Source organism: Anolis carolinensis, chromosome 5, assembly GCF_035594765.1.
Source record: "Anolis carolinensis isolate JA03-04 chromosome 5, rAnoCar3.1.pri, whole genome shotgun sequence".
In the NCBI taxonomy this organism is placed as follows: Eukaryota; Metazoa; Chordata; class Lepidosauria; order Squamata; family Dactyloidae; genus Anolis; species Anolis carolinensis.
Genome location: NC_085845.1, coordinates 196,770,402 through 196,797,967, shown reverse-complemented (window position 1 = coordinate 196,797,967; position 27,566 = coordinate 196,770,402). Strand labels below are relative to the sequence as shown.

Below are 27,566 nucleotides of genomic sequence, written 5' to 3'. Positions count from 1 at the left end.
CTGGTAGTGATAGCGCACACAGATTGTTTGGAAGCACTTTCAAGGACAGTGGTTCTCAACTTGTGGGTCCCCAGATGTTTTGGCCTTCAACTCCCAGAAATCCTAACAGCTGGTAAGCTGGCTGGGATTTCTGGGAGTTGTAGGCCAAAACACCTGGGCACCTATAGGTTGAGAACCACTGTTCTAGGAAGAATGGTATATGAGGGTGGACAAGAATTGTCCATTGTGCAGTTGCCTACCCCTTAGGTAGGAATTGACATAATGTTATTGTTATTCCATAATTAATGTCAAGATCCAAAAGGTGCACTCTATCAGTGAAAATATAAAAAAACCAATTCCCCCTCTTCTAAAAATAGTTGAAAAGGGAAAGCATTTTGAGTGGGTTTTCGTTCAGAACAGAGAGCTCCAGGAGGAAAGGGAGGAAAGCTGGGTGCTAATACAATGCTACCTTAGGATACTGATGTCTAAAAAAGACAAACTTCGTTTTCTCACAGATGTGTAGCGGAAATAATTTTATATGGAGAAGCATTCATCCCAGGGAACCCTCACTTATAGACTGAAGGAGGACAGCCTAGGCACACATCTGCCATTTGAGAAAGAAGTAGACCTAGATCTAAATGTAGTACATGCTACTGGTGAAGATGTAATGTTGGCTCAGATTCCATATGCATTATATGTGCTTCTTCAAATGAGGGACTTGTCTTAAGCTTCCCTTGCCCTCCCAAATTCCTATGGTTGTCTGCCAATCTGGTGGCCAATTTATATGGATGGCAAGGAGGGCTGCCTTGTTGTATTTGATAATGTGTCTCTCTTGTTATTTCTAAGTAAGATATTGTCGTTCTTGATGTTAGTTTGAAATACTGTCCACTTCCCCACCATGTTTAAAAGATATACACTAGTGGAAAAGCTGTCTATTTATGCATGCAGACACATTCACTCACTCAAATGTTCCAGTGACAGTACATAAAAAGTGCCGATACATCACAGATTTCCAATGTTTGGTGCATAAAATGTAATCTAAAGATCGGTGGAGAATCTTAGATGGCTTCAAAATGTCCAACTCAAAAGCACTCAAAAGCAAGATTATTGAAATACTCCGATAGTGACATTGTCTCGGATGATCTCCAAATTCATATTTCTTTTATCAGGAGTGAGCGGGTGTGAGAAATCTCACCTTAATGCACACTATTACCATAGCTGTGCCCCTATTATACTATTGTAATCGGGCCCGAACCAAGAGCAGTGATTAACGATGGCAATTTATTGTATCTGACGAGGAGAGAAAATGGGAGATGTTGTCGTTATCATAAATCATATCATAAATAACCAAAGAGAAGCCCTCGGAAAGCTTGTGTGGTGTCAGCAATGAGGCACTTTCCGGAGCGTTTGCCCAGGATGGTAGCCATAGAAACCCCAAAGTCATATTGTTATCTTAGTCTTGCTGCAGTTATGTGATACAACCATATTAACATATAGATTAGGCCATTTATAATACCAGGTGTCATTTCAGGTTAGCTTGCTTATATAGCATTTTAGGGCTCTCTTTTTATTGTGCAGAATGTTAGGGAAATGCTGTGTTTTTGCAGGTCAGTCTCAAACCATTTACAACCCATCAGCGTGGTACAACTGTCAGCCTAGTTAATATACTCCTGTTATTGATTGGTTGCAGTGTGCAGGTTGTCACTGCCTAATTACCTTGTCTTTGCTAATAATTTCATTTTTAACAGGAAAAAAATGAAATATGTTTAAGCAAGGAATATAGTGCGTATACTTTACAGAGTTCTTTGGTCCTAGAAGTCTGATTTATTATTGATGAGAACCAGGGCCTGTTGCACACAACTCAGAAAAGCTGCTCGGGTTTGCAATTTGTTTCTGATTTGTTTTGTTCTCTTGATGCTGTTCCTGAGAGAAGAATTTGTAGGTTGTAACTTGCAGATTGCAGAGAAAAATGGTGAAAATTTCTAACAAGTGGGAATTTTGAAGATATTGCAGATCTTTAGCATGAAATGAGTTTATCAGTTTGCAAAACATGTTTTGAATTATGAATAACACTGCCTATCACACATTTTGGTGCCTCGGATGTTAGACATGTTCAGTCAAAGGCTTTCATGGCTGGAATCATTGGGTTGCTGTGAGTTTTCTGGGCTGTATGGCCATGTTCCAGAAGCATTCTGGAATATGGTCATACAGCCCAGAAAACTCACAGCAGCCCAATTAGACATGTTTCTGGGTATATTTGACCTGCTGATTCTAAAAATGGCACCAGTTTCCTCTATCATCTCTAGTTTTTGAGATACATAACATGTGCCATCTACCAGTCATTTTCTGCTTTCCCACAAGAAATCATGGTAACTATATCTAAGAAACTAGAACTGATGCAGTCTGTCCAATGAAATTTCTAAATCAGTGCCACGAATAACCATTGGAACAGGCTAAAAACCAAGACAACAAGAATTTTTTGGGGTTGGGCTTTACATCACTGCTACTGGACGACTTTAAGCTTCCTCGACTTGTACTCCATTTTCTATAATGGAAAGAGTCAAACTATTAGAGAAAGTACTTCATAAGTGCCACATCCATTCTTTTAAGGCTTCAGCATATGAAACCTCCTGATAAATCGTTTCTTGGAATGTGCTGTCAAAGCATTGTATTTCAGTACTTTTCATTAAACCGGTAGGCTGTTAGGAATTGTGGGAGTCCAAAACACCTGGAGGGCTGAAGTTTGCCCATGCGTGTGCTAGACTGTCACAGAACCCTTGTAAAAGTGAAAAATTGTGAATAAAGATACCTTGTGTTGTTTTTTTTTGTAACTAAAAAAAAAACCTCGTTATACATTCCTAGGTTTTCCAGCATGAGTCTGTGGTTGACTTCCACTGGAAGCTGACCACAGAAATGCACTGGAGGGCTTAGAGATTGCTAGGGAAGTGCGCTATCTAGAAATCTAGGTCCTCCAGCATAGTTGGAGGAAGTTGACCATAGAGTCATACTGAAGGACCTAGAGATTTCTAGAGAGAACAATTCTATATTTCAAGGGAAATATAACAAAACTACCTACATCTTAAGTATTTGTTGCCTAAGAAATCCCTATGACATTCATGGAATCACCGTAAGTTGATAGGCAACACCCATCCACATAGATCAAATTATTTGAATATCTGTTTTCAGTCCTAAGTGTCAAAACCACAAAACATTTCTCTCTGTTCTGGTCTTTGTAAGAATCATTTTTTGGTTTTGACCTAGGAGTGTGGATATTAATATAAAATACTTCATAACTTTATTTCACCTAGAATACTTCAGAATTGTATCAGGCTTTTCAATATTTTAAACACTTATTAGAGTATTTGTTAATAAATTTTGATCTCCAGCCATCATATATGGATGTTGGGAAGAAAAAAGTGCTTATACTGTATTCTTTGGTATAGATCAGAGGCTATTTCTGGGGCTGAAGAAATAATAATTGCTTAGGTCTTTAGGAATTGATGTGGGGAGAAATAGCAATGTATTTTTTAGCCCTGTACCAAGTCTGCAACTTTGACGTTGAAGCATATGAATTTGAAATATTTTTTCCAGCTCTGCTCACTTCTCTTCTAAATCCATGCCATTATAATGGACAAGAGCATATTTAATTCACATAATACATCAGATAGTGATTGAACCAGATTTGTGGAGCCGGCAACCCTGAAAACTGGCAGTTCAGTCTGTTTTTAACAGGTGCCGACTCAGTTGAGACTGATTTGCACTTCTCTCTCTCTCCTCCGATGTTTTTTTTAAGAGACAGAAATGTGCATGTCCATCCAAGCAAAACCAAACTGCCTAACACTTTTCTGTGTTTCACAGAATGCTAAGGTTTTATCCTCGGGCAAAGTCTTCACTCTGGACTGTCTGCTGTAAATCCTTTGGGCCTTGGCAAAAGCCTGACTTGTTCGCTCATTTTTTACTTAATTTGGGATGCTGGCACAAATTCTTGCCTCAGCCCAGGGCTCTTGACTCAGCTCTCCTAAATCGGGGCATTGACACATTTTAGAGGAAAGAAACATCCCCTCCCATGGCCTGAAAGGAAACTCTTCCAAATGAGATTCTTTCAGTTGGAATCAGAATAAAGGAAGACTTTGAACACTTTCAGAATTATATACTGTGCTTTTTTCAAAGACGTGTTTGTTGAAATAACAGCCCTGTATAGCCTCTCCTGACCCCAAAATAAATAATTTTGGATTTTCTTTTGCAATAGTATCTACAGGTTGCTTTTATTTGGTTTCTAAAGTCTTTGCTAATACTAAGCCTCAAAAGCAGTTTGGTCAAAGAAGATAAATAAAGGGCTTCTATTTGAGCAAGTGGAAGAAGTTCATGTACTGCATCAGCTTCCATATTCCTAGGGTAATGCCAGAAAAGGCAGCTTGTTATGAAGTTGGGAGAAACAGAGATGCAAAGGCTATGCAATAGAAGTAGAGAGATAGAATAGTTGTTGGGTTGAAACCTGTAGCTGCAGTGACTTTAAAAAAAATTACACTACAAATCTGGATAGGAACAACATGCATTTCTTCTTAGAAGAAATTTGGTGCCAGACAACCAACAAGTCTGGAATCTGGTAGTGTGCTTCTGCTGGATCCCATGCTTTTCACTGGAATCTATTCTACTTTCCTCCTCTAGCTCTTACCCTCTGCAATTCCTCTGACATCAGACAAGGGTGTTCATTGCTAGGCCTTAGTCTAGATGACAGGCATAGCCTTAATTTTCTCATTCCAGTTGTGAGTTCGAACTATGAGGGCTTTCCAGAAAGTAGATTACGTTTTGGAATTAAAAATGAACAAAATATAGGAGAAAACATTTACCGTATGCAGTTGAAGGCCACACCCAAATACTACTTCTCAACATAGTCGCCATTCAAATCTAGGCACTTATCATAGCGATGAATGAGCTTGGAAACTCCTTCCCCACTAAATTCTGCCGCCTCCGTTCTCAGCAGTGTGCGACCTGCCACGTGGGGCCGGGCGTCTACATGAAACAGCAAAATCTCCGCGCTATTGCAATGCTGAAACACAGCCAGGCTGAACAATGAATGCACCAGGAAGAGAGGAGCAAAAGCAAGCAAGGAAGAACCCTGCTCTCTCTTCTTTTGCAAGGAGATCGCAAGAGAGAATCAAAACATTACGGCTTCCCTTCCCTTCCTGCCAGCTTAAGGAAAAGGCACAGGCTTACCTAAGAAGGCCTGCTCGGCCTGGCTGCTGAGCAAGCTCCAGAAAGCAGCCTGGAGGAGTGCAGCGTAGGCTCCTGAGGAGAAGCAGCCAGGATTGGCCAGGGCTTGCAATCGGCCAGGGCTTGCAAGCAGCCTGGAGTAGAGCGGCGTAGGCTCCCGAGGAGAAGCGGCCAGGGCTTGCAAGCGCTTGTAAGCCCTGGCCGATCCTGGCTGCTTTTCCTCTAGTGAATTATGTCTTTTCTTGATATGTCCAAAATACAATAGGCTCAGTTTAGTCAACTTGGTTTCTAAAGAGAGTTCATGTTCAATTTGCTCTAGGACCCACTATTTGTCTTTTTAGCAGCTCATGTATGCAAGACCCTACTAGCAGCATTTCTCCTGTCAGCAAAGGTTCTTGCCTCACAGGATCATTCATTCCCAGCACTGTAGAGAGGTGCTGCCATTTGTGGGCAGTTGGATATAGATAGATTTATATTACTTCCAAATGTATTTGTCTAGGTGGATTTTTTAATTGTCTAACATGAGTATTGGTTTTAGCTTCTCAACTCTGATCATATTGCATGGAGCTATACGGGCTGAAGAAGTGATGTAAATTCAGTTGGACCCAACTAAGACTGCAGATGAATGCCAGTGTGTTGCTGGTTCTTATTTAGAAGGGGTTTATGGAGCATACTAGAAGGGAGGATGCCTGTGGGCAAATTGTTTATGTACCTTAATTTGAGAAATGTTTTACCTGATATGATGAAGAGAATAATCTTTTGAATATATAAGCATTACATATAAACTCAATTCATGTGAAGTATATGTATGATTTTAATTAGTGGAATGCCTTCTTAATCTTTGCCCATTTGCTAAAATAAGTCATTAAATCCATTGGTGTCTCTGTTGATCTCCTTGCAGAAAGTTGTGTTGTTTGATATATGCCAATTACTTCTCCTTTTCTTGTTTATTACAACAGAGGAAGAAGAGGAGCAGGTGCCTACAGATGGAGGAACTTCAGCGGAAGCCATGCAGGTTCCATTGGAGGAAGAAGGAGAAATGGAAGAAGATGAAGCTGTTAATGATGAAAATTACTTAAGCAAAAGACCACTGGAAAGCCCAGAGTCTGAGGATATGCCTTCTATGAAGCGGCCAAAACTAGGCAGTATAAAGGGAGATACTCTGGATGGGACAGTAGAGCCACGTGAGCCTCTTAGTTCAATAAACACTCAGAAGGTGCCACCAATGCTTTCTCCGGTTTGTGTTCAGGATAGTGCAGATCAGGTCCCTCTTTCTCCTGAGCCACCCATACTGGCTCCTATTGCAAAATCGCAGTTGCCAGTTTCCAAACCATTGGAACCAAGAGCATTTGTTCCTAAAGCAAAAGTGAAAACAACCTCTCCAGGGCAAAAGACTAAAATGCCAAAAGCTGCTCCATCCCCAGCAGCTGTTGGAAGCCCCATTCGGTCACCGAAAAGTGGAACCAAAGAGAAGAAATCACCAGGCCGATCCAAGAGTCCTAGAAGCCCTAAGAGCCCAAAGGTTCCAGCTCACGTTCCTCAAATAGTAGTTAAGCAGGAGACACCAAGTAGAACTCCCTTGGCAGCATTAAGTGAAAAGATTGGGAAAGAGAATATCCAAATAAAACAAACTCCACCACCAGCTGACCCTGGGAAACCCAGCATTGAGAATCCAGCAAAGAAAGTGGCAGTGACAGATAAGACAATAGATGATTCCATTGATGCTGTAATTGCCCGTGCATGTGCTGAACGGGATCCTGATCCATTTGAGTTTTCCTCAGGGTCAGAGTCAGAAGGGGACATTTTTACCAGCCCTAAAAGATTGTCTGTGTCAGAGACTACAACACCTAAAGCTTCTGTTTCAGCCAACAGTAGTGTAAATAAAGCAGGAAGCACCCCTATTCCTCCTTCTGGTGGAACATCAAGTTCAGATATTTCATGGACAATGGATGACTCAATAGACGAAGTCATTCGAAAAGCAAATATGGGAAATCCTGCTAATGTACCCACAAGCTTTCCTTATTTTTCTTCTCCTTCTGCTTCTCCGCCAACTCCAGAACCTCTATTCAAACTTTATGAGGAGAAAACAAAATTGGCTTCAACAGTAGAAGTTAAGAAAAAACTGAAAAAAGAGCTGAAGACAAAAATGAAAAAGAAAGAGAAGCAGAAGGACAAGGAGAAAAACAAAGAGAAGAACAAAGACAAGGAGAAAAATAAAGACAAGGATAAAGACAAGGAAGGAGGCAAAGAAATGAAATTTCCATGGAAGGAACAGATCAGAGATGATGATTTGGATACCTACAAGTACAAAATGAAGGACTTTGACGATGACCCCAAAGTGAAAGTAAAAGATGGCAGCTCCAAAAAAGAGCGTGATAAGCATAAAGACAAGAAAAAAGATAAAGAAAAGGGCAAGAAAGACAAAGAAAAGAAAGAAAAAGATAAAGCGAAAGACAGAAAAGAAAAGATAAAAACTTCGTCGGCACCTCTTGTTTTGCCTTCCAAAGACCTGTCCTTGCCTTTGTTTAGCACTCCAACTGCTATGAAGCTCCCATCATTGTTGGCCCCGCTCTCAACAGTACTACCTGAGAAACTCTTTGAAGAGAAAGAGAAGCCCAAAGAAAAGAAGAAAGACAAAAAAGAAAAGAAGAAGAAGAAAGAGAGGGAGAAAGACAAAGAAAAGGAGAAGAAAGAGAAGGAAAAAGAAAAGAAGGAAAGAGAGAAAAAAGAGAAGGAGAAAGAGAAACATAAACACGAAAAAGTATGTCATTGTTATATGGTGGAGAGATCATTACATTGGATCCAGAGCCGCAGGGCCACCACCGAAAAGGCCCTCTCTCTCATTCCCACCAATTACCCTGTGACGGTGGTGGGACCAAGAGAAGGGCCTCTATTGATGATCTCAGGGCTCAAGTGGGTTGGTAGGAGGAGATATGGTCCCTCAAGTAGGCTGGGCCCAAACCGTTTAGGGTTTTATAGGCTAAAGCCACCACCTTGAATTGTGCCCAGAAACAAACTGGAAGCCAATGTAGCTACTTCAGGAGCAGAGTAGTTCTTTCTCTATATCTCGCTCCCGTAAGCAGTCTAGCAGCTGACTTTTGGACCAGTTGAAGTTTCCAAGTGCTCTTCTGGGGCAGCCCCATGTAGAACGCGTTACAGTAATCTAATCTGGATGTGACTAAAGCGTCTACTACCATAGCCAGATCAGGCTTTTCAAGGTATGGGCACAAGGTATGGGAATTCTAGTCCAAGAACACTGGGAAAACTACAGGGTCTCCTTCCTCATAAATTGAATGGTTCAGATAATAATTCAATCGTATCAATTTATGATTAGATGTGGCGATAAAATAATTACCTAGTGGTCTACATCCAATTGTTAATCTCAACAAGAGTAACCCCTTGAATCAAGTCAGCACTTGTCTCAGTTCTGTTGACTCAGTGTGTTGACTCCAGTTGGTAGTAAAAATAAGATTTATCCCAGTGTAAAACAAAAGGCTGGTGAGGTGTAGTTGTTTGAGTGTTGAACTGTGGTTCTGGAGACCATAGTTAAGTAAATCACATACACTCAGCCCCAGAAAAGTCCATAATAGGTTGCCATATATTGGAAACATCTTGAAGGCACACAAAAGTGACATTTAAACGTTGGGAGGGGCATTAAAAAAATGAAGAATGTATGCTTGGTGTAATCTTTTCCCTAGGAAACTTAAATACTCATTTTAGCATGGATGTTGTAAGCCTAACTGTACATACAAATGGAAGACATGATTCCCTTCCTTTTGAGAGCAAGAGATGTTATACCTGGGTTTATTCTACAAGAAATTTGTAAGCTTCCAGGCTGTTTGCTCATTATGCAGAAATTATTGCTTGCCAAATTTATTGTGTCATATTATTAATATGTTGCTGTATTGTGTTATCAGATATTCCCTATCGGCTACCCATATGTTTTGAGATTGAGTGGGAGAGGAGAACTCACCACCTTGGTTTCTTTTTCTTCATATTGCCCCTGATTTCAGAAGTATTGCATTCCTCCTGTAAAGAAGAATAGATTTTCCAGACTTTGGAGGTATCTGGAAAGTGAAGACGGGAGAGAAAGGAAAGTTTTACCTCAGTCCTTTAGGGGGAGATGGATAAAGAGGTGGCTCTGCTAGTGAGAACATAAGGTCATTTGGAATATAAAGAGAATGTAGGCAGTGTGTTTTCAAATTTTGCCATCTTCCCCTAGTTTGTCTACCGTACCCATTTACTTCCATATTCTCTCCCTACCCCTTTATTTAATGGGAAGATTTTGTGTTAGCAACCCCTGCTTTATCTTTCTAATTCCCAAAGAACTCCACAGTGTCCTTTATCTAAAGTGTTTTGAAATTCAGCTTTTTTCCAGATTTTGGAATACTATCCCATTATTTACATATGCATACACAATGATATTTCATAGAAATTGAACCCAAGTTTAAACATGAATGTGATTTATATTTCTTATATATCGTATACAAATAGATTGGAAATAATGTTATACACGAAATTTTTCAATAACTTTGCGCATGAAACAAAGTTTGTGTACATTAAATCATCAGAAAAAAACAAAGGTCTCAGCCACCCATCTGAAGAACATCCGATTTTAGAGTATTTCAGATTTTGTAATTCCAGGAAAGGGATGCTCAACCTGTATAGAATTGAAATCATGTGTAAATCTGTATCTGTACATTATAGAAGTCTTTGCATAAGGAAATTGTTGTTCATTGTTATCTAAAACATTAACATTATTTACAGATACTGGGAGGAGATGCAGCTGTATCCAAACCTATGGTATGTGTACCAACTCTCAAATGATTAAAATGAATCTAGATAGAATAAAATGATGGTTCTCTTCCTATTCCATGACTAGTTCCTGTCTCCGGACTTTTTTCCAATTCAGTGTAACATTAGGACTATAATGCTGTGATATAACCTATTAAAAGTCTATTCTTTATAGTCCTAAAATATATTGTATTATAGGAAAAGCAATATAAGCTTGGGCAGATTACATTGACAAAGCTTCCTGTTACCTTGGTGAAAAGTCCCTGTCAAAAGATAAACTTTAAAGCTAGACTGCATGAAAGAGTCCCTAGATAGAATTAAAATTTAAACTGATCTCAACAGATAAGCTTTTCTGGGAGAAAAAATAGAAAAAGTCCACCTCTTTGCTGCAAGTCAGGATTTTGAAAATAAATTTCCCTCCTTTTAAATCTCTTGAGTGATTTTCATTTTTTGCAAGGCCGCTCTGCTGGTGTCCTGGAAAAACGGAGAGTTAGAGCTTTATCAGTTGGTGCCCTGAGGTATGTGGCAAAGAAGCTAAATCCTTGAAGATTAGCAAAAAGGAAAAAAAATGCAGCACATGGCAATAAGGGGCTTATATGACTACTAGTATTAGTTCAGGTGAAAGAAGTATTGCTTATACATAAAACTGGACAAATCCACTGACAATGTATTTTTAGTTAGCTACAAAGGAGTCTTATATTGCTGGACTTTACCTCTTTGGTGATTTGGGAAGCTTAGTAATCCACTGTAAATGCTCTTCTGCTGGCCTGAATTCCCAGTATTACTTTAGAATTGCAGCTCTTTAATTTTTAACCACCACTAGTTCATGTCCCCTTAACATCCTAGATTTTTTTAAAGATCAACCTTTCTCTTCCTTTCTCTCCCTCCCTTCCTCTCTTTCACACATACACACACAATATGCAACTAGATCAGGCTGCATTTGAGAATTTCTTTTTCTCCCCGTTTCATTTTGGAATACCTTTGTCCCATGAAACTGATTAGAAGCAGATTCCTAAGATATAAAAGAAAGGTGATGATTGCTACCTGAAAAATGTGATGAAGAATTTGGAAAAGACCATTAGCTATAAGCTTCTGGATGTTAATAGTCTGAATCTATTGATGACCACTAGTCAGGGCAAGCAAATCAAACTCAAGCCATATACCTCTACATGCCAGCTGCTTGGGCCAAACATGGCAGGAATGCCGCTGTCTTTATGCCCTGCTTGTGAATGCCCAAGGCATCTGATTTATTATAATCCAACAAGATGACTATTAACATGCTTCTTTGCCAAACGCCATTCTAGCACGTTGCCTAAATGACAATGCTGTAGAAATGTAACCTCCATTGTAAGTGGTCACATTCCATGATAAAGACCAAGACTAAGAGCAACGTGATTAATTGTTTTTGTTAAGACTCCTTACAGATTTATTAACTGGGTCTTAGCCATTTACATGATTTTGCAAAGTGTTGGTGGACGTGCCTTCTTGGAAGTCTTTAAATAAAGCCAACTTCAGATGGAAGAATGTAAGCAAATGAGAATTTGAAGGCTGCCACTTGACAAAGGACAGAAAGGCTTTTTCTAAATGTTCTGTGTCTTTAAATGTACAAACTCAGCGTAAGGAGCATTCAAAAACACAGTAGCATACTTGTAGCCATACTTGTAGTCAGCCCCATCCAATAAACAAGTTTAAGACTCATCTGTGTACATTTAGATGACTTGCAGCATTAATTTCAGTTGAGTACTGTCAACTTCAGTCTATTGCTTAGAATTCTGTAGTTAGGCGGGTGTCAATTGTGACACCCTTTGTTTGAAATGCTAGTACTTGGTGCCAAATTTCAGCAATAGACAACAACTCTATTTCTTCAGGCCTTCTGTTGTGTCATCTAACTCATTTGGCCCAAGAATAGAAATGTACTAGAATGTTTCTGTTTTGTTCTCAACTGTTTTTGTTGTATTGTTGCACCAATTGTTTTTGTGGGAAACCATATAGGTTTGTGTTATTCTGAACAATCAGAGCTTAGAACTGAAGAGCACTGCACAGATACTTTAAATACTTTCCTTTAGTTATGTTTTGCCTGCCATGTAAATACAGCATGGGAGAAAGGACTTAACTAAGGACCATGCCAGTGCTTCATCTACTAAATAGTAGGTGTAATGTTCTACTCTTCCCTAAATGGTTTCCTATGATTTCAACTGGAACCTGTTCTATGGTAAAATTATATACACCATTTCTCATTATATGGTGTCCAGATCAAGGTGATCTGAATATTTATCTTAAATATGCAGCATGTTTTTCACACTGAAATGTATTTGCTTCCTTTAGCAGATCAAAGTGGAACCTGTTGTTCCAGCACCATCTCCTGTGATCCCCAGGCTGACATTGAAAGTGGGAGCTGGACAGGACAAAATGTAAGTCCAAATATTTTTAGGCAATGAAATCCTGACGAGCATGAGTCAGTTTCATTGGATGTCTTTCTTTCATGCGTGTAGCAAGTACCATCCCGTAAATGGTCCTGTTTCCTAATTAATATATCTGTGAAGGGGCAGATAATGGGTTAATGAACCATTTATTCAGGGTCTACCCCCACTCCAGCTAATACCTCCAAAGACATCCATCCACAATTTTGGATCAGTTCTATGTAAGCCCCTTCTCTTAGGGTTATGTTTAACTCTTGTGACCTTTAAGAAGATCATGGTGAATGTTAGGAACCTTCAGAAGTGTGTATATGCTCAGGTTTATAATTACCCTTTATCTGGATGGCCCTCTTATCCGTTGCTTTCTGTGGAAATAACCAGTGTAGTTTGTTTTGGTCACTACTTCTATCTGGCAAGTTGCGGATTTGTTGTTAGCCAGGCCAAGAGTTTTAATGTTTCTAGACAGAGGCTAACACGCTTACTCTTCCTCCTTCTGTGGGTATGAGAAAGCAATATGTGAAGAACAACAACAGAGCAGCAAAAATTCAGTTATGCTGCAACTGTAAAGCATTAGACCAAACCAAGCAGTCCATCAGTGACTGAGCAAGTGGAAAATGGAGGAGAGACTGACAAGCTTAAAGAGGCAAGCAATGAGCCTAGAGTGAGGCCAGTGCAGAGCTGCTCAAGTCAAACCGCTCATGATGAAAAATTGAGAAGTGGTGAATTGGAGAAGAAGTCACATCAGTAGAGGAGCTTCAGGAAGTGTAGCAGCCTTGACTAGAGTCAGATCAATGTAGTATTGCCAAAGTTCAGCCACCCAATCCAGATCAAGAGAAACTGCTGCTGCCAGACTGGGTGGATATGCTGTAGTAATAGCTTTTGCTCCACCCACATCATGTAGGGCTGGGCCAAGTCTGGATCTGGGGAGGATTGACGTGGTTCCAAGTTGAGTTGGGAACAGATGGGATCCTGAAAGATAGAAGAGAAAATGCAGGTCCAGAGCAGCAAGTAGATCACTGAAGCCTGGACCCAGATTGCGGGGGGATTCTGTGCTGCCTCCTGAAAAGATAAACACTCTCAACAGATGCCACACAACATTAATGGTTGAAGTTTGAGCAGGGAAGAGTGAAATGTGAATATAAATTGGCATCACTATGCCCATACTAGGTCATAAAGCCATGGTTTTCTGAATTGATGGATCTCAGTGTCACACCTTCTTAGAGGATTCCAAATCACCTAAACCCCTTATCTAGGGACCATTTCTCCATCCAAACCAAGACAGGAAGCAGCTCTGTGCCTAATGATTGAAAGGGACTATCTAGTTTAAGTAGAGTTTCCCTTAACTATAATCTACACCACTAACTGCTGGCTAGGCTGATGAGAATCCAGTCCAACACCTGGAGGGTTATAATTTTGCCATTTAGTGCTTACCAGTTTAATGGGTTGTCCAGTCAAGAGTCACAAATCATAGAAAATTGTGAGAAGACCCGATTCCAGACCTTTTAGGATATAAACCAGAACCATTCATCACATGAATGCAGTGCTTTCTATAGTCTTATATTTTCTGTGGCTGACATTACTATAGCATCCTAAACTTTGTCATTTGATTAGTATTTGGGAATGAGGGAAAGGAAATTATTTTTTTAAAAATTGTAACTCAGAAAAGAAACAGTTTGATTTTAGGGACTTAGACATGCTGCTGGAAAGTGACTTGCACCAAATAAGTATAGTGGGAGAACTGTGCCGAACACCCTCCAACTTCTTCATTTAAAGTCCATCCATCAATCCCATGTTACAGAGCATTTATGGAAAAGAAACCCAGCTTTCATGGGATTTGGCATTTCTTTGTTTAGATAAATAGAGAGCAAGATATTGAAATGTCTAAACCTTTACATTATTGAAAAGTTCATCTACATTCCTGGCTTTGTTTTTATCTAATAGAGAGCTGGAATTGGGTGTTTCCTTGTCTTGTATAACAGCCTTAAGTGTGTTACCACTTCTGTCTTCTTCATTCAAAAATATGCCAGATTGCTCATTAAAACTGTGCGGTATAGCTCCCTTCCTTCTCTGCTCTTTCTGTAGCCCTTCTCTTCTGCTCTTCTTGCATCTTCTTGATCTGGGAGTCAGCTGAGTAGCAGCCTCTCAGAAGGAGACTATATTTATTTTCTCCACCATATCTTTGATAGCTTAGTTCTGTCCTTTGAACCATTCTATTTCTTAAGATGATTATGAAAGACCCTTCTCAGAAGTCAGGCAAATGGTGACTTAGGATAAAGGCTGCCTTGGCAGTGATCTATTCCTACAACTTGAAGAACTTGAACATCTTTTTGACAAAAGCTTTACTTCAAATGATTGAATAGTATTCTTTGACTTGTAATTGCAACTATCCCTCCACCTTTACTGGGGTTAGTTGTTCAAGACTCTCATGAAATTGGGAAAACGGTGAAGAACAAACATTCTTTCTTTTACCTGAGTGAACACTCTAGAAATCTCTAGGTCCTCCAGAACAACTGTATGGTCGATGTTGTTGGCATTAGAGTTGCACTGAAGGACCTAGAGATTCAGAGAGACTTTTCATCAAATCCATGAATAATGGAATCTGTAAAAAGTCAAACCCGGGTATGTTGAGGATCAAATAATAATAATAATAATAATAATAATAATAATAATAATAATAATAATAATAATAATTTTATTCTTGTTACCCCCCCCCCCCCATTTCCCCGAAGGGGACTCAGGGTGGCTCACATGGAGACCAAACCCAAAATACACCACAAAATACAACAACAAGGTACATTTAAAACATATAAATATATAAAATCCAAGGCATATAAAATACAATAAAAACATACTCACAATAACCAGTAGCCTTCTAGGCGCAGTGAGCATAATCAGGATTGGTTGCATGAACTATATCTTGCATTGTACCTCTTAGAAGTGACATTCCTTATTTTTCACACTGAGGAATGCTTCCCCTAAGATGGTGCCTGTTGCAAACTGAAATCATTTTCTTCAGTTTTGCTGCTCTATTCAGAAGTGGTCATATGGTTATAACATTTTTAGCAATTCCTAGGCAAACTCTTGAGGACACAACAGCCTCATACAAATATTTGCTACCTTTTTGCAAAATCAATTTCCTTTGTAATGATTTAGATGTGGACGCTCAGATCCAGTATAGCTCTTCTAAATAATGATAGCATGGTCTAGAGAAAGTGTTAATTTTCAAGTGGTTTTTTTCTCCACGAGTGCCTTGACTGCATAGTAAAACCAAGTGGAAAATAGATTATAATCAGTGCATTTCTATCTTTGCAGTAAACAATTACAGCACCACTTGCATAAATGCCACATTAGGAGAAATTTACTGGATTCCATTCTAATACAATTAGAGCTAATTTTGTTCTTTAAATGAATAAAAGGTCAACCCGTAAATCTATTTTATCTCAAGCACAGGCCTCCATAAATTGTTTTATTTAATTTGTTGTGGAAGATCTTATCCTTAATGGATCCAGGAACATTGGATTGCTGGCTTTTTAAGAAATTTCTGGCTGCTTTTCTGTATGATATGAATGAGCTGCCGGTTCATGTGTAAGTGTCCTCTTGTGTTTTCAAGTCAGGAAGACACTAACTAATTCAGTATCTATAGGGAAGTATTTTAGATTGGTTATCTAGAAAAGACTGGTCTGGAGTTACTGAGCTTAAATTGCCAGCAGATCTTCGAACACATACCCTGTATTGTTGTCACAAAGTAGCTTGCTCAAACTATGGCCTGGTTAACTTTTTTAGTAGACATATTTATATTTCCTATAAAGAAAAGGCTGTATTGTCAGTGGAAACTTACTGTGGTAGCAAAAAAGTTCTTCCATTGGCCTGCATTAGGATGGCAAGGACATAGAGCGTGGTCATGATTAGATCACTAATTGAGATGGCTTACAAACTGACTTTTTTGCATAGAATACAGATTTTTCACAAAGAGAGTCCTTCAACGAGTACTGTATATATATGTTCAGTACTTTAGTGATGCCTTCGCACACTGGTTCCCAACCTTTGGTCCTCCAGATGTTTGCACTTCAGCTCTCACAATTCCTAACAGCTGGTAAGCTAGCTGGGATTTCTGGGAGTTGAAGTCCAAAACCCCTGGAAGACCAAAGGTTAGGAATTACAACCTTATTGTAAGTTAAGGCATAACTAATTTACTGAGTATGTTCATATTTCCTTAAGGTGCCATTACCCCTATGCATTCTTATTTTAACACAAGATGGGGAAAATACAGCCAACATGGCTGCAATCTCAAAAATAAGTTTTTGAAAAAAGAATATGTTGTTTAGTATTCTAAGATATACGGGGATACAATTCTACCATGTTTTTTCCCTCCGAAATTTTATTGAAAAAATACTTTTTTTAAGTATTGAAAGTGAGTTCTGCTGACTTCCTGTTTCTGGGAGGAAAAGCTTCTAAATTGTATAAAGGAACATTTTAAGGAAACTTAATTTTAAAAAAAAGTTGGAACATTGGGGTTGAATCTAGATCTTGACCCTGACCATTCCTGCTTTGCTGTTCCCACTTGTGTTGCTTCCGTGCTTCCATGGATTCTAATTTATCTCACATAAACATACCTCCACCCTGAATAGGACACAGTTCTCTTAAAATAATTATTTGTCTCTATATGGTAGTGCAGTATTCAAAGTGTTTCACAAAGAGGGTCTCCTAGGGAATTTTGAAGACATAGATTGCTTAAGATCACATTATCTGAGGAACGAGAGTGCACTCATATGAATAGGATTCAAATTAGTGTCTTAGACACTCTGACCCACCAGTAAGAACTGTGAAATGGATTGAAAAGAAAAACTAGAAAATTGATGCCAAAATGCCTTAAAATACCTAATGTCCAACCCCTTAATTTCAGGTAATGATGTTACTTGTAACTCATTATTTTCAAGTTCTGCAAAATATAGCATTAAGGTAGACCAGAGCTAACTGCTGCTCTCCCGCTCTCTCTTCCACTTGGATTCACTTTATGAGTTTACTAAAATAGCAGACGCCAGAGTAACACTACCTAAGTGTGAAGTGGCCCTAAGTAGCCTTGAGACCAGAATTTTCAAAGTTGAGCAGAACAAAAAGCAGCAGTCACAAAAGAATCACGGTGGGAATTATTGGACACATCAGTCTGGAGCCTCCTCATGCATTGCCTCTTTATTTAACATAGCGTCTGTCTTATAGAGAGCTTATAATAAAAATGCTTTGTTAATTAAATGCGGAGTGTGCTGTGTTCAGACATCACAGAAGACTCAAGTTTTATTTCAGTGGTTTTTCTATATTCAGAACTTCTCTTAACAGCGGTTTCTTACCTCTAGGCTTTTGGTGGGACAGTACTCCTTCTCTGCAAGGCAAAATAAATGAGTCATTGTTAGGGTTCTTTTGAACTCACTGTGCCATTTAGCGACAAGTTATTCAGACTTTGGTAATTTAGATTACTGGCTTCATAGTGTTTGCCCACAATAGCCAAATAATGGGGCTCATTAAGCTCCCTGTGTAGGCCTATCCAAACTGTGTTTGCTTCTAACCTTGGCTCTCTATGTGTGGCTCAGGAGGGAAGGGTTGGCTCTCTATTGACTTGTCAGGCAGCGGGATTGCATTACAGGCCAGAGACGCTCACGACCCATTCCATTTAGTCCCCTGTTTTGTGGTGGGGAAACAGGTAAAGGGATCCTGCTGGAAAGCCCCTCCTCCTGCACGTTTTTATGAATCGGACCAGTGTTTGCCACAGTTAGGGCCCCGTGACCAAGTCTTCCCCAAGCTGTAATGCAAGCAGGAGGGAGCTATTGTGGGGCGCAGCTGTGGGCGGTGTTGGTTACCTTGCGAGACACTGCCCATTCAGTGGAAAGCTCCGGAGGAGAACTTGACTGTGGCATGGAAAAGGGAGACAGGGAACAAGTGATACTTGGGAGAGAAAAATGGAGACAGTTTAAGACCCAGCTGGGGCGGAGGAAAGACAATACAGGCTTGGCCGTGAGTGTCTTCGGCTGTTCGTACACCTAATGGGTAGCCCAATTATAGCACAAAGGCTCGCTCAGCCATGAATGGTTAAGTGCTAACGGTGGGATAACAGAACTGAAATGTTACTGTGCCCATTTCCAACCGTTCCTTTGAATTCAGGAAGGAGAATAGACAAGTTTAGAGAAATATTGATGGAATTTTTGTTTAGACTGGTCTTTCTTCCTCTGGGGAGAAGGAGCCTTAAGTTGATAGATGGATAGGTTCCAGGATTTAGAATTTGGTCTGGATTTAATTCATTAAAACCTTGATGGCTTTGTGGTTTCTTTAATACATATTATCCTGTCCAGAGACTCTAGGGTTGGGTGGGCTTAGCATAGTCACTCTCCCTTATTTATACATAGCAAATAAAACAGCGCATTGAGTAACTGTCAGTGCATTGAGTCGGTGTCACGTTAGACCTAGAAATGCTGGCAGCTTCTACATCTTTCCTCACTTGGACATTTTTTTGCTTTCTGAAAATTACCAAGTGACACAAATAGAATAAACCAGAGCACTGCAAGCCTTTTTTTCTACCTGACCTTATTGTCTGTACTTTCAAGTGCAAAATGGGACTGCTTGCTCTGCCTTGTAAATGCCTGGCAAGAGAATATTAAAAAACAAAGTCTGCCCTATCTCTTTGACACATTGGAGATTCCAGTAAACACCTCTGGGTTATAGTTAAGAACTAGAATGTCCACATGATGCCTAAAGTGGATATTTCTTACTGACTTCAAGATCATTTAGAAATCATCCCGGCTTCTTTAATTCCTTAAACTTAAGTAAATGCTTTCCATAAGGAATACTTATTCCTCAGAACAAAAAAAAAAGTTCAATTCAGACAATTGGGATGATACTTATTAGATAGGCCTATCATGAAATGCCCTAATTGTGCCGTTAAATGTCATCCAGTTAAGTAAAACTAAAAATCTCACACAACCAACCTAACTGATGTTCAACTGACATTATTTTAGCTACCTCCATAAGCTTGGTAGTAGTCCACAAGCTACTAGTGGCTTGTCACTGGAGAGTTTCCAGAAGAGAATGAATTTATTCTAGACCATCAACATAGTTATGGTACTGCTCCCTGGCACATGGGTGATGTGGAATTTCTAGTCCTTAATATCAGATAGCTTAAAAAGCACTACCATAAATAATGTACCGTATCACAGTGGGGACAGATAAATGCACTTTGCCCTTTGGTTCTCTGAGTATAGCATCTCATGCATCATGAACCAAGATTTTAAACAAATGTAAACACTTGCAAAACAACACAGATATGCATGCTTTACCGTCATGAGATGGTAGATTCATTGTCGTCCTATCCATTCAGAAAAGTACTTAACTGAAGATAATATATATTTAAAATATACACACAAAATACAACAGGGGATTTTAAAATCTGTAATAATGAACTAAGAAGCATATCATATGTACTAAAATATGGAAAAAAAATCCTGTGCAGGAGGAAAAACAAGTCACCTGTGCAAAATGTCCTCTGTGAAACTGTGTATACTTCTAACAGGATATCATGGAAGGGTTGACATAAATAGAAGCTGATGTAATACTACATAACAGCATCAACAACAACACACAAAAACAATAAATCCTGCTTCAAAATTTATATTTTTTGCATGGCATTTGACTTAACTTGTGTCTTCTTCTTCCCAAACAGTATGTTTTAACCAGGCACAACCATATCTTCTCACATTGATCAACCTCTTACTTTTTTCTTATCCCGTCCCTGGTGACCTTCATTTCTGAATTTAGACAACACTTTCCCCAGCTCCTTGGGGAAACAGTGGGATGAAAATGTAATAATAGTAGTGTTTATTTGTACCGTACTTTTTTAGGAATTTTGAGACCTAGTGTAGCTCACAGCTTTAAATTATATAATTAAAAGGTAGTAGTAGTATTAGTAGTAGTAGTAGTAATAGTAGTAGATAATATCCTGCTTCATGAGAAGTACCTCACTGTTTTTGCTTGTGTAACTGCATTGCTTCATGTGTGTTGAAGAAGTAATAACAGAAATCAGCCTGCAGGCTTCAGCGTGGGGAATCACAAATTGTGTTATAACCCAATCCAGGGAAAGTTATTTACTCTTCAATCCTGTTGCAACCTATACCCCTACAATTGTTGTTGTTCAACAGGACGCTAACATAATAGCCTGTCTCAAGATTGTGACCTCTGTATTTTGTCTTAAGATTGACACAGTTAGAAATTTCCTTCAGCAGAGATCTGTCCTATGCAAATCCACATCTTTGGCTTTGTGAGTGGGATGACTAGGCTGTCTTTTTTCAAGTCAATGTGGCAATAAATTATGTTTTTTGTTGATAAACATGTCATTTTCCAAAAGGGTTAAGTAATCAGCCTCCCAGTTTTCTCCTAAAGGCGCTCCAGCATTTAAGCATGAGAACATGTCCCAGCGTTGATTCAGGTCCTCTTCCCTCCTTTTTTAATTACAGAAGCCACCGCACCAATTATTCCTCAAGGTCCTATTACGTGCGGAGCTGAATCAAAATTATTTTCATTTTGCTGTTGGGCCACACTCAAGCAAGCAGTGACTCCCAAAATGATTCTTCCATAAAGAGGTTTGAGTCCTTGGGAAGAAAAGGCCAATTACTGGATGCAAGATTCTTTGATTCTGCTCTGTGTTGCACAAGAGCGTTGGAGGTGCATGTGTGATGTGTGTGCATCTTAATTTTTAAAAGGAGAGGAGTTTGGACAAGTTGAAACACATATCTCCCTAAGCAGGGTTCCATGCACAAACCAGGAGCAAAACAAGAATGCATCATGCCAAGGCCATAGAGCTGAAGGTGGGATTTCTCCATTACCAGTACTCAACATGGTAGCATATAAAGAAGCTCTTTTCCCACTTGCAATACCTATATTTTCCTATGTAAAAAACAGCTTGCCAAGTTCTTAAAAGGTACAGTGTCCATGGAACAGAAGCATCGAGAACTACATGCAATAAGTAATCATGAAAAAAAATTCAGAGGAACTGATATTCTTGTTGAAATTTTTCACATTCCAAAAGTTTTTTTTTTAAAAAAAGCTCAACTTGCATCAGAAATCCACACATTTCTAAGATGTTCAGTGCCTTTCAGAGACATAAAACTCATATTATCAGGTGTACATTTTTAAGAATCGATTGGTTAAAAATACAGGCAGCTAAAAATACGCATAGGCATGCTTTAAGCCAGTGTGATCCAACCTTTAGTTATCCGAGGGCCAATCCAACTTTAGTATAGGAATGTGAGGACCAGAGATATTCCAGAAAGGAAATGAATTACATAATTAATATTGAATTACATAATTAAAATATTAATATTTAATTGCATAGTTAAAATATTTTTCCAGTAAGAAGGGCAAGGGCCAATAAAAATGAATTGGTGGGCAGTTGGACAATTGGAATTATAGGGGGATATATAGTCAATAGTCAATAGGGGGAAATGATACAAACACATACTTTGAGGAGGATGCGTAATAAATATAAACCTTATAGAAAATGCATACAAAGAAGAGTGCATATTTCCACGTGGGAATTTAAAACAAAATATCTCAATCTTATATCAAGGCTGAGTTTTTCTCACCCCTAGCATTAAGTGACAAGCACATGCACATGTTTTCTGTGGAAAGAGTCTCACTGGTACATTCAAAAACCACTACTTTACAAGACTGTATAGGTGTGTGTTGATGTAGTTATATATTAAATTGAATCTAGATTTGAGCAATCTTTTAGGGTATAATCTGTGGTTGTTGATTACTGGGTGAGGTGTCATGTGAAAGTACAGAACACAGAGATTTATAAAAACAGAGTGATTTGGCGCTTTATCCTCATAATCAGATAAGCTCAGTAATAAGACAAAGACAAATGCACACTTCTGCAGTCACTGAAAGCTCTGTAGCTGTTGACTTGTCAGCCCCAAACATCCATCGACGAAAAGGAGACTTCATAGCTAAGATGTGGGGGGTGGTTGTGAAGCTTCTTAACTGCTCTGCAAGCTATGGGCAGATAAGAAAGATTGTATGCCATTGGTGCTAAAGAAAGCAACAAGAAAGAAAGTAGGGCAGAAATATCTATGTCTTGGCCAACATTAAAGGATTGGTCATTGTCCGGGTAAGCATTCTCCACCAGCTAACACATATATGCACAGAATTGAGTAGAGCTCTAAAACAATAGAAGAGAGCATAATAATTCAAGTATTTGAAATTTGCTACAATCCTGTTTACAGAAGTGGGATGTTCAGGTTATAGATCTTTTATAGTTTTTAATGCAGAAAACAGCCTTAGGTCTACCCTGATCAGCAATGGCTTGTACTTACTCATCAACCTGGGAAGCAAAACTAACTTTTTATGAAAGCTGCTTCCTCTACAATGTCTGTGGGGTGTCATTCCCTCCCCTACCCCCATGTATTTTAATCAGTCATGATGCTTTTGCCTGTGAGGCTGAGATTGAAATCAAATGAATTGCTTCCAAAGATAGGAAATCATTTCACATCTCCGAGTCCTGCTGTGCTTCAAATGCAACATGTTACAGCTTGCATCAGTGTGAGCCAATTACAGCCCAAGCAATCGACGTACCTACCTGTGGCACTCAGATGACTGGTAGAACCCGCTCTGCCCTTGCAAAATGGGAACATGTGGTCTGGGGACCTGCATACTGTTAAAGTGAATGAGAGCTCTCAAGTCAACATTGGATGATTTAAAACAGAGCTATCTTCAACAGCTTTAAGGGGCAAAGATGGAATTCACATTTAATGTGCTGTAATGCCCTGGCAACCAATGCCAACTTTTGCCATAGAGAATGTATATTGAGGTCATCCTTTTTCCCCTTTACAGAGAATAGAAGAGTTGCTTTTTAAGGGGAGACTAGAATAAGCTCCCGGTGGCACAGAGGGTTAAAGCTCTGAGCTGCTGAACTTGCTGACTGAAAGGTCAGTGGTTCGAATCCGATCAATAGGGTGAGCTGCCGCTGTTAGCCCCAGTTTCTGTCAACCTAGCAGTTTGAAAACATGCAAATGTGAGTAGATTAATAGGTACTGCTCCGGCGGGAAAGTAACAGTGCTCCATGCCGCCATGCTGGCCACAAGGCCTTGGAAGTGTCTATGGACAACACCAGCTCTTCAGCTTAGAAATGGAGATGAGCACCACCCCCCAGAGTCAGGCATGACTAAACTTAATGTCAGGGGAAAACCTTTACTTTTTTAGAATTATGAAACAAAATTAAAAAAAAATTCAGCATGACCTGACTGGGGGATTATGTGATTTGTAGTCCCATAAGTAATTACAAATGAGCAGAGATGGTGGTGGTGGTGGTGGGGTGGTGGTGGTGATGATGATGATGATGATGATGATGATGATGATAATACACTTTATTTTTTACCTGCCTTTCCCCAAAGCTCAAGATGGGATACAGCATGGCTTAAGATATAATATATACTGTAATTACAAACACATAAACATAGATAAAAACACATAGAGATTAGATTAAAACACGGACACCTAGCATAACATCCCATGAGTTTATACAGACAGAGCCAGTAGTTGTGATGTACCCATTTTGAACTCCCATGTGTTGAGTTCAAGCACTTTCACTTTGTATTATTGGAGACCAGCAGTGTTGGAGTGGGTGCAGTCCAAATGCCATCAGATTGCAATTCTTATCATCCTTTTCCAGCACGTTGGCTCAGGCTGATAGAAGTTGGAATCCAGCAACATCTATAGGGCCGCAAGTTGGCCATCTTTTGTAGACTTCTATACAAGAGAGAGTTGACTTGCATTACAGGATTAGAACTTGTATGGCACGTGTTCCAAAGGCCAACTTCCAGACATCATGGTTCTTGGAACAGGACCAAGTGCTCACTCAAGACTTCTACCATTCTTACATCTTTTGGGAGGGGAATAGTGTAATGTGGTACCTTTTAAACTTTAGGTTGATGTGGTTGCATGAAGACTCATCACAGCAAAGCTGCAAGGCTTTTCTCACACACTCCTTCATTCTGGGGTGGCAGTTCTTGTTGGGAAGAAAAATAAGATCCCATAATTTATTTTTTATCTCTTAATGGAATGTATTATTGTGGTTAAAAACATTGCCAAGCAAGCAACCTCTAGAGAAGCACAATCTGTGATCTCACTGCTTTGAGCAGATTCTGTGTGGGCTTGAGTGAATGTGTATATAACTTTTTAAAAGTTACCACTATCTGTATATTGAGGGATTCCCATGGTCACTCCTACTGGTTCACTAGGTTAGACTGCATTTTGGGAAGGTAAGCTTCTGGGTTATTGTTTTTATCCATCAATGTTGTACACAAGGAACTTAGCCCAACATTTTGCTTTCTGAGAGCCTTGCCTTTTTAATGCAAGTTACTAATTTCATATCCAATTATTTTTCTAGCTTGCAACAATATTAACATAAGTAAAATCAACAAAGCATCTTCTCACTCCCCAAGGGCTAAAAAGCTTTATTTAGCATAAGACTTTGATTGCAACCATGATGAAAATCTATGCCAAATTAAACTTGATAGTCTTTAAGGTATCACAAGACTCTGTTGTTGTTGCTGCAGCAATCTAACATCCCCTTGTATACGCAAGCATTTCCAAGTATACGCATTGCTATTTCCAAGTAGAGTAGCTATGTCAGTTTTAAGAATAGCCAAACATAGCTTTCAGCTGAGAGTATGGATCTTGTCAAGCCACACTATTATGCCTCCCCTTTTGCTTTACATGCCAGAGGAGGGACTAACAGCTATTAAGATAGCCATAGTCTGGTGGGATTTCCAAATTTGGGGGACTTTGGTTCATTTAGATCAGTCCTCAAGGGCTTCAGCTTCCAGCATTTTCAGCAGTTGGCCAAGTTAGCTGGGGCTTGTGGATGCTGAAGTCTGAAACACCGGGACGACCAAAGGTTGGAAACCACCTGGTATTGAGAAGAGTCAAGAATCTGACCATCTGACTTGGGCTGGTTTTCCCACATTAAATTGAATTTAAATAATTTTTTTCCAAGTGTAAATTGAAGTACATGAAAGGGGGTGGGTGGGAGAGGGATGCATGAGTTCAAGGCTCCACACAAATATATGAATACCTTATGCTGAATCAAGAATCAACCAATTAGTCCAGCTAGTTCGGTACTGTTTACACTGACTGGCAGCTGGTCTCCAGTATTTCAGGTGAAAGATGCCAGGGATTGAAACTGGAACCTTCCAGGTATGAGCTCTTTCATTGAGTTATAACCCTTACCACCTTATTCTTGCAATGTGAAATGTTGTGTTCAGGTTATATTGGAATTAGGTCAATGAAGAGGCAGTTACATTTCCTGTCACTTTCCTACACAAAAGAAGCAGATGATCCAAAGTGTCTGCAAAACATACTTTGGATTATGCCTGCGTAACCCCAATACTTCCAAAGGTGTCCCATCCCTGTAATATTGACCTTCTGTCACAGCATGGGAGCTCAGTTTGCACATGCAGCCATTTCTACAGAAATGGCCAACTTGCGGCCCTACAGATGCGCCTTTGGGGAGTGAGAAGATCTTGATTATTGTCCTTGCCCCCCCCCCCATTGCTGTCTATCAGATTGTTGATTCTTTGATGCCATTGTTGTTCTTTGTGGTGAAAGTTATATTGAAATCCAGTTGCCTAGAACTGCCAGCATGCATTGAATGGTGCAAACAACAGTCAAATTTGATTGGTATGATCTACATGAAAATTCTGGTAGCTCCCAAGCCAAATATTTGAGCGGTTCTATTTCTCTAGCTTTCATTCTGCAACAGTGAGTGGGTACAGATGTGATATCTCTCTGTGATGAATATTAAACTGCTGTACACCATTGTTCTCGATCAGTTTCTCATCCTTGTTCCTTGAGATCCTTTTAGCCCAGGGAATCCTGTATCCTTCCAGATGTTGCTAGACTGCAGCCCACTGCTATGTCTCCTGTTAAGTGCAGACCAATAGCATCTAGAAAACTGTATACCTCCTGTCCCTGTTTTAGCTAAGGATATCTTCTGGCCTTGATACCCTTATCATGTATACTTCTCATGTTCACTCTCCTACTGCTAAATGGTCCCTTCTTGGTAGGGTCATATATTGTTTGAAGCCCATAATAGGTAAGCCAACAATCATGGGGAAGCAGGCATTTCTGCTACAGCTTGCCCTATTAGCTTGATCTTATGCAATTTTTTACACTTTTATTTCCTCATCACTGCCTCTCCATGGCTGCTAATATTTCTCTGTGTGCACCTGTGTTTATGAATTGACCTGAGTTCATTCCATGAAGAAACATTTATTATTTGACTATGATTCATCTTCTGCATGTTGCTGTCAGATTGACTGAGGAACCCACCCTGCTGCAAGATTGCCCCATCTCTCTCAGTGGCGTAAGGCAAAACCATCTCTGGTGTCTACTATTCCTGTGCTTCATTATCTGAAGGGAGTGGTGGCCGGTCTGAAGTGTGTGTTCTGTGTATTGAGATTTTAGATATGATACTGGAGATAAACAGGCCAAGCTTGTTATCATACACATGTTTTAAAGGAACACTTCAAACGAAGTCAATCAGTCACTTCCCCTTATTAGTAAAATGGGGAACTGAAGGAGTAGGTGCAGAGGACTGAAAAAGAGACTCAGGAAGATCACAGGATAGGTTCTGTATATGAGAAGTAGGAATCAAGTCTACAGGAAGAATTCCACGCTTTATCCCCTAATTCTCCAAACCAACTTGGCTATAAAGCACAAATCTCCCATGTGTGCTGCTGCTGCTTTGCAACTCTGCAACCAAAGAGTAGGAAGATCTATTTTCCTTGTCAGTTTGACTGGGCTTTTGAGAGGCTGTAAGGAAAGAGTCATTCAGCCACAGGCTTTATTTCATATTTGGGAGCAAAGATTAATGAGGAAAGAGGTGCATGTGTCCCCGAACATGAACATCCTAACAATCTCGTCTTCCTCTGCTGTCTACTCTTTTCCACCCAGACAGAGTCCTCTGAACTGTAAGAATGAAGGGTCTGAGGATGGGTGGCAGTAGGCCTGAGACAATCTCCCCCAAACTATTTGCTAAATTGTTTGACTTGAGGGTACAAAGAGGAACCACAGCCAAGTGCACTAGTCTTCTCGATTTTGCATTGCTATTAGTGAGAAATA

At 39.6% G+C, this 27,566-nt stretch overlaps 1 protein-coding gene across 2 annotated transcripts in view; it reads left to right on the top strand.

Moving 5' to 3' along the window:
• The window catches only part of taf3 (TATA-box binding protein associated factor 3), a 133,627-nt gene that overhangs the window by 93,064 nt on the left and 12,997 nt on the right, over positions 1-27,566 (top strand). Inside the window, exons 3-5 of one of the 2 annotated variants that reach the window (XM_016993529.2) lie at positions 6,153-7,954; positions 9,961-9,996; positions 12,316-12,398. In XM_016993529.2, coding sequence (XP_016849018.2) covers positions 6,153-7,954; positions 9,961-9,996; positions 12,316-12,398 — 1,921 coding nt within the window. Of the gene's footprint in view, positions 1-6,152; positions 7,955-9,960; positions 9,997-12,312; positions 12,399-27,566 lie in introns of both variants that reach the window. The other variant, XM_003220720.4, reaches the window with a different exon arrangement.